Below are 18809 nucleotides of genomic sequence, written 5' to 3'. Positions count from 1 at the left end.
CAACTCAGATGAGCCAAGCAGCAGCCTCTTGTGACATGTTACCCATCACCCAACATAGAGGGCGTAGTTTCGTTCCACTTGATATGTGTCAGTCAGAAACAGAATGATTTGAAACCTGCTGCTCAATGGCTTGCTGAAAGGGCTGGATTGTAAGACTTAGATTGGATTCAATTTGTTGATCCAACATGATGACATTGACCTTAAAGGTCGGTGACGCTGTCCTCTTCATGAAACATCTTGTCTGAGTTCAAGACTGTCCAAACAAATCAGTAATAAGGTTTGGGTTTCAGGCGAGTCTGCGGCGCGCTAAAAATAGCAGTGACAGGAAAGGTACATGTAATGTGAGAGTGATGATAGTGTAGATTAGTTCCGATTGATTTCACTTCACTCAAATAGAATTCTGAGATGCTGGGATTGCCGTGTGTGTGAGTGAAAACACAACAATCAAACTCACGTCAGCCAGTTGGATATTTCGAGACATTCAAACTCCCCTCTGAATCTTTATAAACACAAATTTTGCTCCAAAACCCATAAATGGCATTTTTTAATTCTCAGTTTCATTGTCTTCATATAGCAAAATAATCCAATGTTGATTTGGGAAAACTTTCATTTCCGGGGATCAAAAATTAGCTATAATACAGTATGAGGGAAAGGTTTGCGTACTGGAAATGACTCAAATTTCTCTTCCCGTGATCAGTATGCAAATTGCTCTGTGCTGCATTTTAATGGAATATTAGGTTACCTTGCCTTGAGTCTCAGACTGACAGAATGGACATCGCTGTAATTAATTCAGAAAGTGTCACTTCAGCTCTATTAATATCCTTCGCAAATTCCACGGCACTTATAACTTTCTCCCGCCGCTCATTCCGATTCGATAGTAGAAAAAGGAAAAAAAAAATTCACACCTCCAGGGTCTGTATGTTCCCTCTCTCTCTCTCTGCTTTCTATTCATACCACGTTTGTTTAAAGAGTGTGCTGCATGCTTGAACAGCAGATGCCCGGAAGCAGCATACCAAATAGTGCCGGCTCGGTGCCTGGCTAGTCGGTGCGTGGCTCCTGAAGAGACCGCTCAAATCAATAACATAGTGAAGTGGAATAGTCAGCATTATAAATGTCATCCTCCAAGGCTCGGTGTTGCGTGTGCAATGTCATATGTGCCTGGCATTTTGAAATCGTTCAGTGTCCTGTGTCCTTGTGCGGTAAAACTTTCCAAAGAAGAAATCGTCAGTGAGGCCATTGATCATTTTCCTTGAACAGTTTATGCTATTTCTTTGATATTCTGTGTCTTTTCTCAACCTTGAGAGCAGTCAGAAAAGCTCACCATGTGTAATATCTAGGTACTTTTAATTTGCAATGCCATTCCGTTTCTTGCTTTGGTGTGATTGTCATTTTATAACAGGATCTGGATCTGAATATGAATCCCGTGTGGCCTTGTATGTGTACTTTCCTGCCCATATTGGAAATAGAGATCTTTCCGCTCGAAGGCCATGAAATTTTAAAGGGTCAGCAGCTGTAACTCTTGATGATTTTTTTCACTATTTTTTGTTTGAATGTCAACAGCAAGTTTTTGTTCTTACCATAAAGCGTGTTGAAACAGTAGTTATTCAGTTTGTCAGTACAGTATCTGTACGTTTAGAGTGCTGTTATTGTTTACGTTTGAATTTTAGTCAAAACCAGAATTCACTTGTCAAAAATGCAGTTTACACATGTACAGACCGAGTTGACAAGCTGAATACTGTGGATCTCAATTTGCTTTATTGAGTAGAACAAGAAACAGTGGCTGATATTAAAAACAAAAATGTGAACAATATCCTCAAAAGTCCCAGCTAATCGCTTTACCTGGCAAGTTCATATTTCACCATCAGGTCAAGTTCGTGAAAACTAGTGAAGCACAATATGTCCCATTTGGTGCATTTTAACAAAAAAATTAAACATTTGAAGGCCCCTGAAATCACAGATACTGTAAACGTGATTTTTATGGACCAAAGCTTTTGGAACAGACCAAGCCAAATAGGTGGAAATACGTATGGTTTTTGGCTCAATACCGCTTTTCACTGAGTTGGCTGATGGGGAAGTGATACTGTCCGGCAGGAAAAGGGTTAAAATAGCAGACCCTTTGTAAACACCAATCTGAATTTGAATCCTGTGTGGCCTTGCATTGTACTTTCCTGGGCATATTAGAAATTGCGATCTTTTCTTGTCAAGGCCGTGAAATTTTAAATTCTAGAGCAGTACTTTCCATGGAATAGATATGCATTAAAGTGGCATGTGAAGACCAAGGCAACAGTAGGGAAGGCAAAGTGAAATCTTCACAACCAGAGAATAAAGCAACCCGGGAAAGCAACCTTCATATCCTGAGGGTGGTTGGGAATCTCTCCTCCCAGATTCCGGAATCTCACTATTGCTGGGGAGTCTCAGGCAGAGATGTGTCGGAGTGTTCAATGGATATGGATATCAGCATAGACATACACTGAATGTCATGTAGCTACAAGGTGTGTAATTGAATCATGAGTGTTAGCAACTGGTTGAAGTCAAGTGTTGATTGGGCGATGAAGGTGATGTCAGATCAACAGTGACTGGTTTCAGGGTTGAGTGAACAGGTGTTGAATTTGAAAATATGTTAATTTAGCATGATACTGGTTCATATTCACAACGTAACAGTCTGCTAATCTACGCACATACAAATGTTCATAGACTCTCACAGTAAGAGGTGGCCATCTTGTTTCATTTTCTGTGTGTGAGATAGCATCATGCTCGAAAAGAGAAAATCTTGTGCATTTCTATACTGGAAATGGCCTGTTACCCTTGGCGCAGACATACTTTAAATCCTTCCGTGCATCAGTCATCTTCACTGTGAGGTTTAATAGTTTTTCATGTTCTTGATGTGTATATAGTGGAATATTCACTTTCATATAGTTAAAAATCCACAGCATGTACGCATTCTTCACAAGTTTTGCAAAGTATGAGTTGCCCTGAGATAGATGCATATAGATGATAGAGAGAGATGGTCAGCTCTTTTGTAGTTTTTCCTTTGAAATCCCACATCCATCCATTCTTGGAAAAGAAATTACAAAGTGAAATGTTTGCATTTTAGTGGTAGATTTCTTCTAAATTGATGCTTTTTTTGTTCTGATGTGTAAGCTGAATATCAACTACACTGAACAAATTTATGAAATACTTCTTGAACTTTAGGGATAGAGCGCTGTACAGTGGCCATATTGAAATAGTACACCTTACAGAAAATGTTGTTCTTTCGGGTTTGTCATAGGCATCAGTTTTACAGTTGTCTTCAAGTTTAATAAACTCGTTTGTTTGTTCCACCACAATGTTGATTATGAACTGTGGCAACTAAAGGAAAAGGTTGTACACAGTTAGTGTGAAGGCAATGCTAGGGAGGAAAAGCGCCACCAACGTATGACTATATCATCACTTTTGTTTTCATATAGTTTACTTTTTCCTTTGATGCTGCATATCCCTCTTTCTGTTATGTTGCCTTGGTTTATGTGAATGAATTAACCTAAAACTAAAAGTACAAATGTACTATAGAATCATTGGTGTGTGTATGTATGTATCTGTGTATGTTTGTTCATACTGCTCGCAAAATACAGTTTCTATTTTTACTTTGAAAAATCATATCAAAATACCCAGAATTCTACTGGTCAACACACCCTGTGTCTGTGTTATGTCTGCTGTCATTGTTGAAGACTGAATTTCATTTGTTGACAATAGCATTGTATCTCATACAGTATACATTGCAATTTGTATCTGTAAGGCTAATATTTTGTATTTCAACATACTTCAGAGAGAATAGAAGGAAATTTACTTGTTTTTAAGAACATGTATAGTGAAAGTACTATTAAAGTTTAAGCTATGATCCGTGTAAAGTTTCAAAATTTTGTTGTCCTCAAGGAGAGGGACTTACTCAAATTACTGCTTATAATTCATACTTGTAGCACACTGAAGCAGTGTTTCACCTAGTCAGGGGGATTTGGGATTCCCCCTCTGTTGATGTGTTGGCACCCCTAGTAATTTGTCAAAGGGGACCAGCCCCTAATGAAATGGTGCCAGTCACACCGTAGAGATACGAGTACAATAAATGAACTGGTGCACGGTGAAATCCCCTAAATTTTCTGTTAAGGGGGAAATTCCCCTGTTGATGTCCTCCTGGATGAAATACTGCAGAAGAAAAAAATAAAATTCCATGGCAGCAACAAGAAGAACAATTGTGATAATAATATAACAATAAATCGGTATAATGTATTTTTGTCATTTTTTTTCAGAGATGGAGACAGAGGTACTTCAAACTCCGAGGCAGAAAGCTTTACTACGCCAAGGATGAGAAGGTGAGACAGAGAGACAGAGAGGCAGAGACAGACAGACAGAAAGAGAGACAGACACAGTGACAGAGACAGACAGACAGACAGACATGATAGGATGTGAAGTTTTTTCTGTTTACAGTGTTTAGAATGGAATGATTATGATTATTTGTGAATTATGACCAATGACAGCGGGACTGAAAATGACTAGATACTCAACATGGACACTAAATAAACTCAGGACAAACATTTAAAAAATTGTATCTTACATGGTGTTTGTAAGAAACAGTCAGCTGTTTAAGTGCCTCCTGAAGCTTTATGCAAGCAAGGGTGGATGCCAGCATTCTTGTTTCACACACATCTACAGATTAAGATTTTGACTAAGCTTTGATTCACGATATTAATCTGTACACTCAATGTAAGTCAGCATCATACCATTGATGAGTCATTCCTCTTACCAGAAAAAAAGCAAAGAAGTTTCCTTTTGTGTTTTATGACTTGTCGCCTAGATTTTGGATTTTTGCAAAAGTTTGGTGTACCGGTAGACAAGATGACAATTGAGGTACTATATTGTCTGGGTATACCAACATATAATAAGGAATATACTGAGATGAAACTTGGATTACTAAGTTGATGGATATTCCTAAAACAAGATGTAGTGAAAACTATCATATCAAACCTATCTGCATTTCAACCCTTGCTATTATGAAAACTTTTCCCAGACCTTTATTTATGGGGGACTCTCATTTCAACCATACATTGTGAGAAACCACAGGACTTTCTATGGTCTATATTGACAGACTTCAAGATAAAGCTGTGTAGACATACATTTTCACTTACCATGATTGTGTAAAATGGGATTATTTCTTTCACATACGATACTATCTTATAACTTTCAAGCATAGATAGTTTTTTGGAGGGTCGATGTTTCAAGAGCCTATGACAGTGTGCATCAGAGATGTGATTTGAACCTAGCCTGTAACGTAGGTTGAACTTTTCCAATGATATGAAGTTAACCCCAATTATACTAAAAACAACAGAAGAACAGCTTTAGAGCTGTAGATGGCGCTTTGAGAAAATAGACAGCATCTCCTATGGAGAGTTACACAAAGGTTGGACCACAGTCCGCTTATAGGTATTTAGTACAAGTTTGTGAACCATCAGTAATTTTTTGATCAGCACATGCAGTTGGTTAATTTTATGCAGCTTTTGTCATTTGAAGCTGTCAAATTAGTCTGGATATCAGGAACATGTGCCAATCTGTGGCATGTATCCCACCATGATGTGGTTTCTTCATCAGCAAGTGAGTGATCAAAAAGAGAGACTCTCATTTCAGTCCACTGGGTAGGTGTAATCTCTGGAATGGTTCCTGCATGATAATATTGCATGCTCTGTCACAGAGCAACCAACACCCTTTCTGTTTCTAATTCTGCCCATAGGCCTGTGTTATTTTGTAGTCCTGTTCCTCTGTTGGAAAAACCAAACTGAGATGACGTTGCAGAACATCATTATCGCCATCTTGGGTATAGTTTGTCGTCTTTTTTCAACAAAGTGCATACCTCAGGCTTGCCAGGCCACTCTTTCAACGATTTCATCTAGATGCTATCACTTCATGTCATTTTGAAAACAATTCAGATGTTGGGCAGACTACAGCAAATGACCAGAGTACACAAGGGCATGTAATATCGACATCACATAGAGAAAGTACAAGTTTTCAGAAAATTTTTATCGAAAAAAGATAAACTCAACAAAATTTGCCCCTAACACGTGACAAAAATTCCAAGTGGGACATTTGCCAGGGTTAATGTTCATTAGTTCATTGAAGCTACTGCATTTCTATTTTCAGTGAATGAACTACCCTCAACATTTTCAACTCGTTGTCAAGCTGCGTCTCAAAACAGTGACATATCCTGTTTACGCAATAGAGCTACCTGTATATATTCATCACGATATATTTTTCGAAATTTCCTAACGTCATCAATATGTACAAAACAATTTGTGTCTGGATTTCAAGCATAAATTATATCCATTAAACCCAATTTTAGTTGAATATCTCTCAACTGATCCTGTATCTCACCAGTAGCAGAGCCGCCTAGCATACAAAGCTATCTAGTCAGTGTACAGAAAAAAAAACCACACAAATATTTTTCCCAAATAAATAATTTCACAATACCAGCTAATTGCCATTTATTGTGTGTCTATTGACTCAGCATTTATGACAATATTGACATTCTAAAGGTCAACTGAAAAGAGGATCTCATGTAGGGTAAATGTGACTTGATTTTGTGGACGTGGGCCTTTTGTTCAAATCAGCGTGTATTACCGTAGTAGTCTATAGTTTATGGGTTTGTGTACTGACACTTGTACATGTCGTCATCATCATCATAGTTTATTCGCTAATGTATGTTTAAAAATAAAAATACACCAGAAATCTCATTGGCTCGTGCTCTAAACCACGAAGAATACAATTAAAACATTTACAATATAAAAACAGGATCAGCAAACACCGATAAGATACAACACTCGATAAAAAAGTTACGAACATCTGGCTAAAGGGTCCATCCCATTCAGTTGACGGACTGCTGAAGAATAAAAACTTTTCCTATGACGTTCTGATTTTGCTGCAATAGAGCGGTAACGTTTCCCTGATTGCAAAAGCGAAAACTGACCGAAGGCAGGATGGGAAGAATCGGAAAGAATAGAATTTGTTTTCTTTTGCATCCTAGATCTGTAAAGGTCATCTAATTGAGGCAGATTTACACCAATAATGCGCTCGGCAGAATGTATCACTCTGTTTAATAGGCGACGATCCGCAACAGTAGAACTCCCGTACCAGACAACAATTGAGACTGTCAACACACTCTCGACAACTGCCCGATAAAATTTTATCAGGAGATCCCTGCTAAGACCGAAGCCCGCCAGCCTTCGTAAAAAGAACAATCGTCGCTGAGCTTTCTGAACACAATGCTCGACGTGCGCGTGCCAGGTTAAATCACTGGAGATGCGGATGCTGAGGAATTTAAAGGTGTCGTGCAGAGTTCATAGGATGTGTCCAATTTAGAAATAGCCACAGGAAATGTTCAGTTCAGTTCTCTGACGTTGTTCTCTTCTGAAAAAAATAAAAAGCTCTTCAGGATGCCAGGGAAATTGTTTTATGAATTACCGGCAATTGAAAGGTTATTTTGCATTTGAAATGATCCTGTTTTGATGGTAAGAGGACAAAGCAGCAATAGAGGGAAGGTGGTTGAACGGCTGAGAAACATGTGACTTAGTGTCTGCTTTCATGTTATCAATAAATCCAAGTACTGGGCAGTGATTGGTGTATTAGTCCACACCTATTCGAAGTTGATTTGTTTATTATGTTAGCGCCAACACTAATATTGCTTGGTGATGCAAATACTTTGACTTGATTGGCTGAATTGTTCAAATGCTGGTATAATGATTGGTTGGTTCATTCAAATGCTATGTACTAATTGGCTGATACATTCAACTACTCTACATTGATTGGCTGACGGGTTCAAATGCTCTGCACTTATTGGTTCATGCATTCAACTAACCTGCATTGATTGGCTGATGAGTTCAAATACTGTAAAATTAGATGAGAAATGAAACTTTTCATCAACTTTTGTTGAAACAAACTTATTCCTCATACCCCTCACTCTAAAGTGGTTTCACCTGTTTCAGATGGAACATTGGCCGTATGTTTGTAAGTCTCTGTCCCTCCGTAATCAAATGGGATCTCCCTTTCAAATTGCTGTCATACCTGAATGGTTTTGGTGATTAAACCTTCTCACGAGATACCTAAAAGTCAGAAGTGTAATTTTCCAGATTCAGATACCGAGAACCCATCCCCCTGCAAATGACAACATCAAACAGTCAGTTTGTTCAAAGGACAGTACCAGTATGTATCCCAAAATCGAAGTGTCTTGTCATTTCCAAGGGGATCAATTATTCCGCAGGGGTGGCTCTCGTTTTCTGCCGTGATCCACGCGGATAATTGGAGAATGAAAAGATGGATTACCATTATGAGGGGGGTTCTGTTTTGTTAGTTTAACTTCAAAAGCCATTAAATTCTTTCAGGGAAACGATTTGATGGTGAGATAGAGTGATGATAAGGAGTACGTTGTACCATTTGTTGCCATGGCGTTTGAGCAGCAAACGACAATGGCTTATTGGTATCAAAGGTCAGCCCGTATCGTCGGGCGATGTGTTGGAAAGATTTCCTTAACTTTCTCACAGAAAAAAAACTGCCTGTGCAACTGAGTGGAGTAAAGAAATAATATGTATAGTGTTAATTTATTGGTGTGTGTATTATTACGTGGTTCCAGTGAGAATACATGTATTTTCCGATGAAAATAGATTATACTGTGTTTATGTTCGTGTACAAGAGTGAAACTGGGGGCGTACAGTACATGTACTTGAGCCTGTGTGTCTGTGTATGTATTTGTGTGATAATTATTCAAAAAATGTCCAATGAATATCATATAACCCTTTTATTGAGAGTATAATTGAGCCATACTATACCAATAATGCTCAGTGACTGACAGATACTGTGTCAATGCAGTGGGCATACTTTCAGTGCAGTAGATGACGCACACTTTTGTCAACAGTCCAAAGTTTAATATGAAGTTTCCAGAAGCAACCCTCTGAACTGAACAAAGGAACCAAACAAAACACCAAATCAACTTACTTTCTACCAGCACATAACAAAGGCTGTTGTTAAATGCAGAATTTGTGGAGTTTTAATTTCAGTCTGGACAAACTAAGAAAATGCCAAACTTTACATTTTAGACAACAAAACTAAACCATCTTTTTTAGCACCTGGGTGCTTAGGTACAAATACTATCATGAGGGAATGTATGTACTGTATGTCTGTACGTCCGTCCACGTGTGTACATGCAGATATTCAGTCCCTTATATTCATCAGCAACTGTCTCTTCCCTTTCTGTATGTAAGAGTGTATGCATCCAAGAAATTTAATTCCTTTAGAGCCACTAAAGTATAACGAGGCACCAATACAAAAATAACATGCAACACACAATCTGTGAAAGGACATGAGTACAGCGTTGTTTCAGACAGGTAGTGGAGGGCAGTGCATGGTGTCAATGTCCTCCGCTTGTGTACATTTTGCAGTATTTCCATAATAACCTCAGTATATTTTACATCTGACATTTATGACTGGTTACTGGGGAGCCAAGTAACCTGTGTCGTATGAGCTAACAACTATTTTTACTCCAATTTTGAATGCTAGTATGGAGAGCAATCAAGAACACAAAAAGCGCTATTTCATAAAAATTTGGAAAGAAGTAAATATTTAGATGTAGAGCTATATTTTAAAATGAAAGTTAAAGGTAAAAGTGTTTGCAGCTGTCTTAAATGCTTTCTGTCAAATGTTTAAATGTACAACAATATTCTTCGATTTGAAAATCTCAATTTACACTGGTTTAAATATACCGGTACAGCAAAAAATGGAAAGGAATTGTTTCTGAATAGTATAGTAATTGGCTGAAAAAAAGGAAACCCCCAAAAAATGTATGAGTGCCCAGTTTGGAAAAACGCCATGACCAGAAACAACTTTTTTATCAACAGAATCGGAGAGCTATCTCAGGCTAAAAGTAATGTATTGAAATGCAAAGAGTGTTGTGAAACCTAGCCATAAGTTACAATGTTTTTGATCAAAATCTGTTGTGACCATGTGCTAAAGGGGACATGCAGAATGACCTTGAAAAAGATGTTTGTTCTGGAGCAGTGAATATAAAATGCTCTTTTCATGCCCAGTAGTATGTTGTTTTTGCTTGAAGATCTTATCAGCAGGACTGTCATAGCTGCTTGTGCAGTGTTAAGTCAAGGTGTCTTGCGCTCCTAGCATTTACAAGTCATTTTCTCACCTGCTACCGTGTGACTGGATAGTTTTCTTTTGAAAACACTCCAGTCTTTTTTGTTTCTCAATTGTGACGGCTTGCATGCACTGATAAACACCTATGAGCTCCGACTGAATCGATGCGGTGTGTAGTCTTGACAGATTCCATGGCAACCACGGAGACAAGTGTCCGTTGACGTGAGTAGCCGTCTTGTAAACACAGAGCCTTATCACGACACATCCTCTCAGAAACGCATGGCAAGTGGCTATTTTTTTTTTCGCGGACCTCAAGGCGGTATGCATCAGATATTGGCACTTTTTCTTCCTTCCCCGGCAAGATTTGACTTCGTCTAGTAAAGTAATGTTCAGGACCACTGAGATGGATTGGGTTCACTGTATGTGTTTCCTGATCTATAGTAAAATCCCTCCCCAGCATACCTGTGAATGAGTAATAGCCAACAGGTTCTGCTTTCAAAGTGGTGATCTTTTGAGGGGACTGTGTTTGTGAAATGAGGAGACACTGCCAAGGAATCTATTACAAGTACATGCACCCCCACAGGATAAATGATGATGTTGTTTAAGCTTATGCAGAAATATACCTCGGGGACAGACATTCTGATTCTAAAAATAATTCAGTTCTTCTTCGGTGTACAGCTTGTGTTGGACTCGTTTTAAAACTTTCAAAGTAACTTAAACTTTCATCCTCTTGTATGAGTGAAATTATAAACTAAAACTTTGACATCAGCGATCATGAAATTTGATATAATTACTTATCAAGTCAAAAACATTTTGACCACTTTACCCACAGTATTTTGTCCCAGGTGATGGTGGAGAATGGTTCAGTTTCTTAGTCGGGAAGGTATTCTGTGGGTAGATGTAACAGTATGACTGTAAACTTGTGCCAAAACATGACAAGTTCTCAAAGCTAAAAGACAACATACCGGTAGCTTAGAAGTGAGCATCTAGTGACCAGACAACAATTGTTGTTTTGTGGTCAAGCACCCACATGCTACTTTTTTCAGTCCATGATTTTTGTAACAGGGCCAGCAGTAGCTGGAACTTCAGATGATTTATCTTTACTAGTTAAGTTTTCTGTGTCAATCACAGGGTCTCTTTCCACTCCTCAAAGCATGATGAAAGACAAGCTTTTCAAAAATGTTAATGCATTTTCCAAGGATTCTTCTTCATGTAAAATACACATCCTTAATTCTACTCTCAAAATTTTGTCAAAATTTCATTTGTGTATTAAACTTGTTTAACACAGCCTGTTTGTGTGAGTCAAGTTCAATGTTATTGTTGAGAACGGAATTTTACCCTGGACTTGCAATTTATTGTACAGAGACAACATACATGTAGCATCCTTTATACTACATGTATGCATCGTGTCTGCTGAGCCAACTCCTTGTATTCAACATACTATTCTGAGAATAAGAACAGAGTATGTTTGCTTTCTGTCACAAAATAATGAAAATATTATCAAAGGCGACAGCTATTGTCCTTTGATATTAAAAGTGAAATTGTTAGTAATTATGTCTGTTTAATCAGCATATCTGTGAACACTTTGCAAAAAGAAGCATTCTGAAAATCATTTGAACTGACATCCGGCATAATACACATTTGCTTCGTTATAAACGGGTAATTTAATGTTCATTTGGGAATATTTTCTGGAGATAAGCCACAGTGGTCACAATTGTAATTAAAATTTTTCCCAAGAGAACAACAGAAATTGCTAATTAAGTGTGTGTGGATTTCCTTTCTTTCCTGTTTTCGCATCACTGATTTGCTAAAAAATAGCAACATGCTTGGGAAAACAAATGTATCAATTTTTAGCTCTTGTGTTCACACATGTATGCTAATATCATAGCAATGTCTGTCTGTCTGTCTGTCTGTCTGTGTCTGTCTGCCTGTATGTCTGCCCGTTGGCTCGATATCTCATGAACGGATCAGATCAGAATCAAAACATGTACATGGATTCAGTTTGTAAATGGCAAGATATTATTATTTTTTGAAGGGCATTGCTGAGGGTGTTGCTTGCATATTTTATGCTTGTTTGCATAATTAATGATTGTAGATACGTTGGAAATGGCTGCACACAATTTAATGAGAATTGCTACAAATGTTGATCATACTAGGATATAGTAGTGAAAGATATTAAGGTATGACAATGCAGTTCATTGCTCATTTGCATATTTCATGAATTTTCCCAACTTGGGATATATATCTGACTAGACTCGGTCAAAGTTGACAAAGCATGCCATGTACATTAAAGATACTGTGATAAAATATTATACCAGCTAATTACTAATTTACACATTTAACTAACTTTCCAAATAGAGAAATAAAACTTAGAGGACTCAATGAAACATACACTATGTATATTGATAAGATAATTATATTGTATTATTGATAGATATTTTGCATTTTTGTGTCAGCTAATTTATAATTTGCATAACTTATGAGCTTATATAGTTTGGCTTGTAAAGCTTGAACGACTTGACCAAATGCTATAACACTTGCTGTATTAAGTGCTGATACAATGACAGCAGTCAAAGAAATTTGGTATTTTTATTTCAGCTAATTACATATTTGTATACTTAATGTCCCTTGGAATTAATCTGCGGTGAATATTGTTCATGATGTTGATCATAACACTTTCAATGAAGTTGCAAACTTTTGGCAAAAGTTTCAATTTACAGACAACTGCAATATTTACTGAAACGCTGGAGCATTTTCAGTTCTTATCTGGTTAGCACATTACTTTTATGGCTGCCTAGTCACTAATTTCATAATTTAATATCAGAAAAAATTTATGTAGATTCTCAGCTGAGAAACAACAACCTGGCTGGGGCCAGTAGCTTTTGAAGATATTTTCCGCTCTTTTTTTTTGGTTGTCAGGAAAATCTTCAACAATAAAACAAATTATATGCAAGAAAATCTGTTCATGGTTATTGGGTAATTATCTTGCAAAGATACTAGTTCTTTGTCGTATTTGTCAAAAAGCTCTAGATTTGGCATTCTTCCAGTGCCTGCATATTTAAGATGCCAACTAGAAAGGATGAAGAAAGCAGTTACAGAATTTCAAAGTATCATCTTTCGTGTCTACCATTGGATTGCATGTTCTACGCGAGTCAGGTAATCGACAAAAGACCATAGTTGTGCTTCTTTGTCTAATAAATGACAAACATCCAAATCAGCTGTTTCCAGAGCATATGTTAGAAAACCGCTGTCAGATAAGGAGGTAGTTGGACGTACAGTGGCAATAGAAGCACAAAGAAACCAATTTGTAAGATGATAATGTCTTTCTTAGACAGTTTCGAGATAAACAAGCCATGTGTTACTTCATGTCACGTTTTAGAAAACAACATACAACGTGATGATCAACTTTAACACAACGTGATGATCGACTTTAAAGGACGAGTTTATGATGAGCAGACCATTCCTTGGAGATTATGTTGCAGGCCCACTTGATGCAAAGTATAGGATTAAAACACAGCAACTTTGGATGTTAACTTTAAGCTGTACCATATTTCAGTTTGGTATTTTTTTTTAGTACAAAAAACCAGTAAATCTATGCAGGGTTCTTCTGAGCGTGATTACTTTTTTCTCTTTCTGAAATATGAGAATCTATTTTGAATCTGTTTGAATATTGACATTTATGACTCTAACGTACAAAATATTTTGAAAATATGAGACACGATTATGATGAAAACACTGAAAAAACTAGACAAGAACAGCAAGCACATAAGAACACCCATCTCAGAGATACTGGTAATATGCTCACTGCAATAGCCATGGAACGATAGTTGCCTGAATGGCTAATTCAGTAAGTTACAAGCAAAATACATGCTTGTACACGTCAAGCTAATGAAACATGAATGTATGCAGCACCAGGTACACGTATGTCCACTTAAGGGAAAAAAGTCAATGACCTGTGCAAGAAATGCCCATTTAAATCTCAAGCACTGACACAAGTACTGCCACATGTAAAAGCCCTTGTTTTTTCTGAAAAAGCCCAGTGACTATCGTACTTGTTATTGCAAATCAAACTGTTGATAGAAGGTGATCCCTCTTAATACAGCATGTAGTTAACAAAAATCAAAGCAGTACTCATTTTCCCAGCCAACGTGGCGGTGTCAGTGAAAGCTGAAATACCTAGTCTCGGTCATTCAAAGGTTACCTGAGGTCTTTGTGTCATTGAATCCTCCTCAATTCGCTTGACTGCCTAGAAGACAAACAAATAGATCACAGGATTCTTCTCCAGGGACACTTTGTATTATCAGTTGTCGGTTTTTCAATTGGAAAAGATTAGTGTGGACAGGATGACAGGATCAAAAAGTCAGAAGGGAAAAACATTTCATTTTTTGCTTTCTTAAACATTTTCAAAGTATAGTTTATTGCCGTTGCAGACTCTGTGGCTGTTACTAAGGCTCAAGGTAAACCAGGATCAAGTTCATAATCAACTGCTGACATCACAGAACCGTATTAAATTTTTCTCCAGTTCGCAGCAGAAGTAGTTGGAAAGTGTGGCCAAATGTTGTGGCTCACAGCGATTCATCATACAATGGAGCAAGGAAAAGTTATGCTTCAAAGTACCACACAAAATTTTAAAATGATCAAGTCCAACTTATCTAATAACAAAGAAAAGAAAACTTGGCTGGAAACAAAATATGCAGAAAGTTTGAAAATTGTCCAACAAAGTTTTCAGCTCACAGAGTCACACCTGGCGTTATCCCTGTCACCGACAAAAACTAGCTGTTACAGCAGAAGTGAGAATGGGGTTACGTTATGATTACGAACAGGAAACATACAGTATATCTGGACTAAATGTTCTTTCACATGTTCACATTGAGCACAAGGTCCTGTATTTATTTTATGATCACTCATCAAGGCCCCATCGAAGAAACTTGTATGATGAAGGTTTACCCATACCCCATCAGACCAGGCTTCAAACTTTAAAGGAACTGGCAAAAAATCAAAGTAGCCCTCTTAGCCCAATGATAAACTACTGTGCCTGTTGGAGTACTCTCTTAACACACTAGAGGATCCTCTACCCATCAAAAGCTCTTGTTAACTGGTCAAAAGAATGCATGTCCCGATAAAGTGGCCAATTACACAGTGAAAACAGAACTTGCCGCATCATCGAAACTTCTCCCACCGTAGTACAATACCCGTTGGCCAAATTTAAATGTCAGTGTAATCGTATTCAGTAATTGTTTTTCTTTTACATTATTGTGAGACTCTCTGATGTCCTATCCCCATGAAAGTGTCTGTTTTTCGGACGATTGGGTTCTCTCGAACAATCACCCAATAAATTATACTCTTATGCAATCAAAGTGTGATTGCCCAAGTAAAATATGTTCATACCCTATCAAATTGTCATTTTGTCCAATCAAAGATACAGTCTTCCTGTCTAGTCAGTGTTGTACGCCTAACCTAAAGTGTCCCATAATCCAATCAATGTCCTGTTATCCAAACAAAGTGTCTTCTTGTGAAAGCAAAGATCCCCTTCTCCAATTAAATGTACTTTATGCTACCTCAACATCCTCTTACCACTTCAAATATCCATCCTCAGGAGGCTGTCAAAATCAAATTTTCCAATTACTCCATGTAATAGTCCTCTTAATCCATGAAAGCGCCATCTTCTTGTAACTGCAGGAGCCTACATTAATCATTGTAGATGATTTGTGTGTAGATGAAGTGCAACACTTTTAGTTTAATGCTCTTGTGTTACAAGGAGCAAGCAGAATCCGGTTCGGAGAGGTCTTTTCTCAGTGAGATGGCCAGCTGAGTTTGCATACCCAGCAGATTATTCGTGAACCTTTCATGATGAAGTGGACCTTTCTAGTAAATCAGACCATAATGCATTCTGCCTCAAAGTACTTCTTATAATTTAGCTCAAAAACAGCAATACAAGTACAATTTACATACAGTTGGAGCTTTTTTTTTAACATACAATTTCAGTAAATTTATATGAAGTTGGAGAATAAGTTACATTCAATTTGAGTACATTTTACATAGGGTTTGAGCATACCTGTACCTTACATATAATTTGAGTACATTGTATATGCAGTTTGAGTATTTTACATACAATTTGAATACATTTTATATACAGTTGGAGCATGTTTTACATACATTTTCAGTGCATTTTACACTAAATTAGAGTATGTTTTACAATCGATTTGAGTACGTTTTACATACATTTGGAGCATCTTTTACCTAAATTTGAGTTAATTTTACATACAGTTTGAGCATGTTTTACATACAATTTGAGTAAATTTTACATACAGTTTTATCATATTTTACATAAAGTTTGTTCAAAACTATAGAAAAAACTATTGAAAAGATAAGTAGCAAGATGATTTTAAACACATTCCCTCTTGCATTGTCTAGGCTTTAAACTGAAACACTTGGCATATCCCTTGGTATGTCAAGGGATGCTGAATAAATATGTTTTGCTGCCACTGTATTTTATTGAGCTGTCCTTTCAGGCATCCTCTTCTGGTTTGGACTATTGATTTTTTGTCCGACAAATATTTTCATAACCTCCAATAATCCGAGGTTGGCAGAACAACCCTGCACGTTCCGCCCTGTCAGTGTTTTTGATGAATGGACAAAAAATTGGGCCATTACTGTGTGCGTAGGTGGTTGCAAGAAGGCCATTTCTGCTGCTTTACGTCACATACACTTAGCAATACAACACTGACTAATAGTTGTTCATAGTTTTGAGAGCCTTTCCAAAACTTACGCTGACTTATCATCCTAGGAAATCTTCCATGGAGATCTTTCGATATCAAAAGTGGACAACAGTACAAGAGGATTTTAATGGGGATTCTGGACAGTTTTATGGCTCAGAAAGTTTCAAGGTATATGTAATACAAAATGATGTGTTACCTTTAAGGGAAGAGTGTCCACAGCAGCTGAGTTTTAGAACTCTGTTGTCGTTGCTGTTAAAACAATGATAAATAATTCAGCAAAACATAAATGATAAAAGTATCTTCATAAAACAAACGAAATGCAAAGATATAGTATTATGAATTAGCTTTTCAATTCCTGAAAATTTTCATGTTTTTGCACTGCCGAAAACAAAAAAATGAAACCTTTGTCAGCATAAATCTCAGTCTATGTATTTATGCAAATGTATATTTCTTTTTACCATTATAATGACTGTGTATTTATATATCAAAAACTGCATTTTTTTACGAGAAAGTTTTTGAAAGCATGCGGGAAAAGGACATTACACATATTGTGCTACTGTATTGAATTTCCACCTTGGCAATAAGACACCAGGTGTATCCTCCTTTCGCTTTTCAGAATTCTTCTCAAATCTTTTGCAAATATTGGTGCGTTGAAATAAAATATATCATACAGTTATACCAAGGAAGGAATTTGCATGGGTTTGTAAGTGCTCCTGGGTCAAATTTTCTTTCTGAAAACAATTGATTTTTTTAGGGACTTTCCAGTAGCTTGGAGCAGCTAGAAGACTTCCCAGGAAACTTGAGTTCGGGCCCATGATTCTTCAGTCTCACCCATGACTTGGCTTTTGAATCTCCTTGCCCTTCAATATTTCTGACTGATTCTTTATGCAAGAAACTCGAAACGTCAGTGAGATGAAATCAAGATCTAAAATGTCAGATATCTATGTTTGATTTACCCTCTGGAGGAATCAAATTTCTGCCTTTGTCAGGTTTGTGACAGTCCCAACGTCCATGCTACTGAACTTTGAAACATGGCCATTCTATGTTTGAATTTCTCTTTTCCCTAGCCGTCGAAAGGCATATAACAGAGTAAGTGGAATGCTTTTTGTTTTATTTTTTGTTACCTTATGAAATATGGTAGAAGGAAAACAACTTGTATTAATAAGCAAGGTTTTTTATTTAATAGATAAATCAGATTTCCACATTCTTTTTCTTTTCATCGGAAAACATCAAGGATAACAACTATTGAGCCTGATAAAATTACAGAAATTTTTCTGCAGAATCACCTCTTATGTTTTCCAATTTTGAAATTGTTTTGAAATCCCAGCTAAGAGTAGCATCAAATACCTCTGCAGTGTTTTCATAATTTATTACCAAGAAATTTTATTCAGTTTCTTTGCCAGCAACCGTGAATTCTATGATTGTGTTGTTGTACGACAAGTTTTAACTTGCAAAGTCCAATGGAGGCAATACACTACAGTCTGCAATGGTATCATTTGAAGCATACTGTTTCTAGCATGGCATAGAGCATAAGAAAATCTGAAATACAGAAGAAAATATCAAAATTTTCTGTACTTTGCCTTTGCATCAAAGACATCGGCAATTGTGCTCATGTTTCATTATAAATAGAATTAATTTATTCAAATCAGTATGTATTATTTCAATATTCTCCATAGTATTAATCGAGTGGTGGCCGCCACTCTTTAATTTTCGGTAAATGCAAATTAGCCACCACTCTACCAGAAAATCTTGGGGAATACACTGTTGTTTGTTTCACTGCATTGATACATACTTACTCAGTATTCATTGTCATAAAATTATTGAGCATAATTTGAAAATAAACATTTAAAAGATAATTTCGGACAATGCATATATACATGCTGTGTGTACAAGTTGAACACCGGTCATTTCAACATACTTTTGTGAATTTTTTTTGTT

At 37.0% G+C, this 18809-nt stretch overlaps 1 protein-coding gene across 3 annotated transcripts in view; it reads left to right on the top strand.

The window, feature by feature from the left end:
- Window positions 1–18809, top strand: part of LOC139118843 (diacylglycerol kinase delta-like) — a 165841-nt gene that overhangs the window by 79860 nt on the left and 67172 nt on the right. For all 3 annotated transcript variants that reach the window (XM_070682343.1, XM_070682340.1, XM_070682342.1), the window contains exon 3: window positions 4281–4343. In XM_070682343.1, the coding sequence (XP_070538444.1) occupies window positions 4281–4343 (63 nt within the window). The remainder of the gene's footprint in view (window positions 1–4280; window positions 4344–18809) is intronic.

The sequence above is a fragment of the Ptychodera flava genome, chromosome 19 (assembly GCF_041260155.1).
Source record: "Ptychodera flava strain L36383 chromosome 19, AS_Pfla_20210202, whole genome shotgun sequence".
In the NCBI taxonomy this organism is placed as follows: domain Eukaryota; kingdom Metazoa; phylum Hemichordata; class Enteropneusta; family Ptychoderidae; genus Ptychodera; species Ptychodera flava.
The sequence above is the reverse complement of the archived record's forward strand: the minus strand, read 5'-3'. Positions and strand labels throughout refer to the sequence as shown.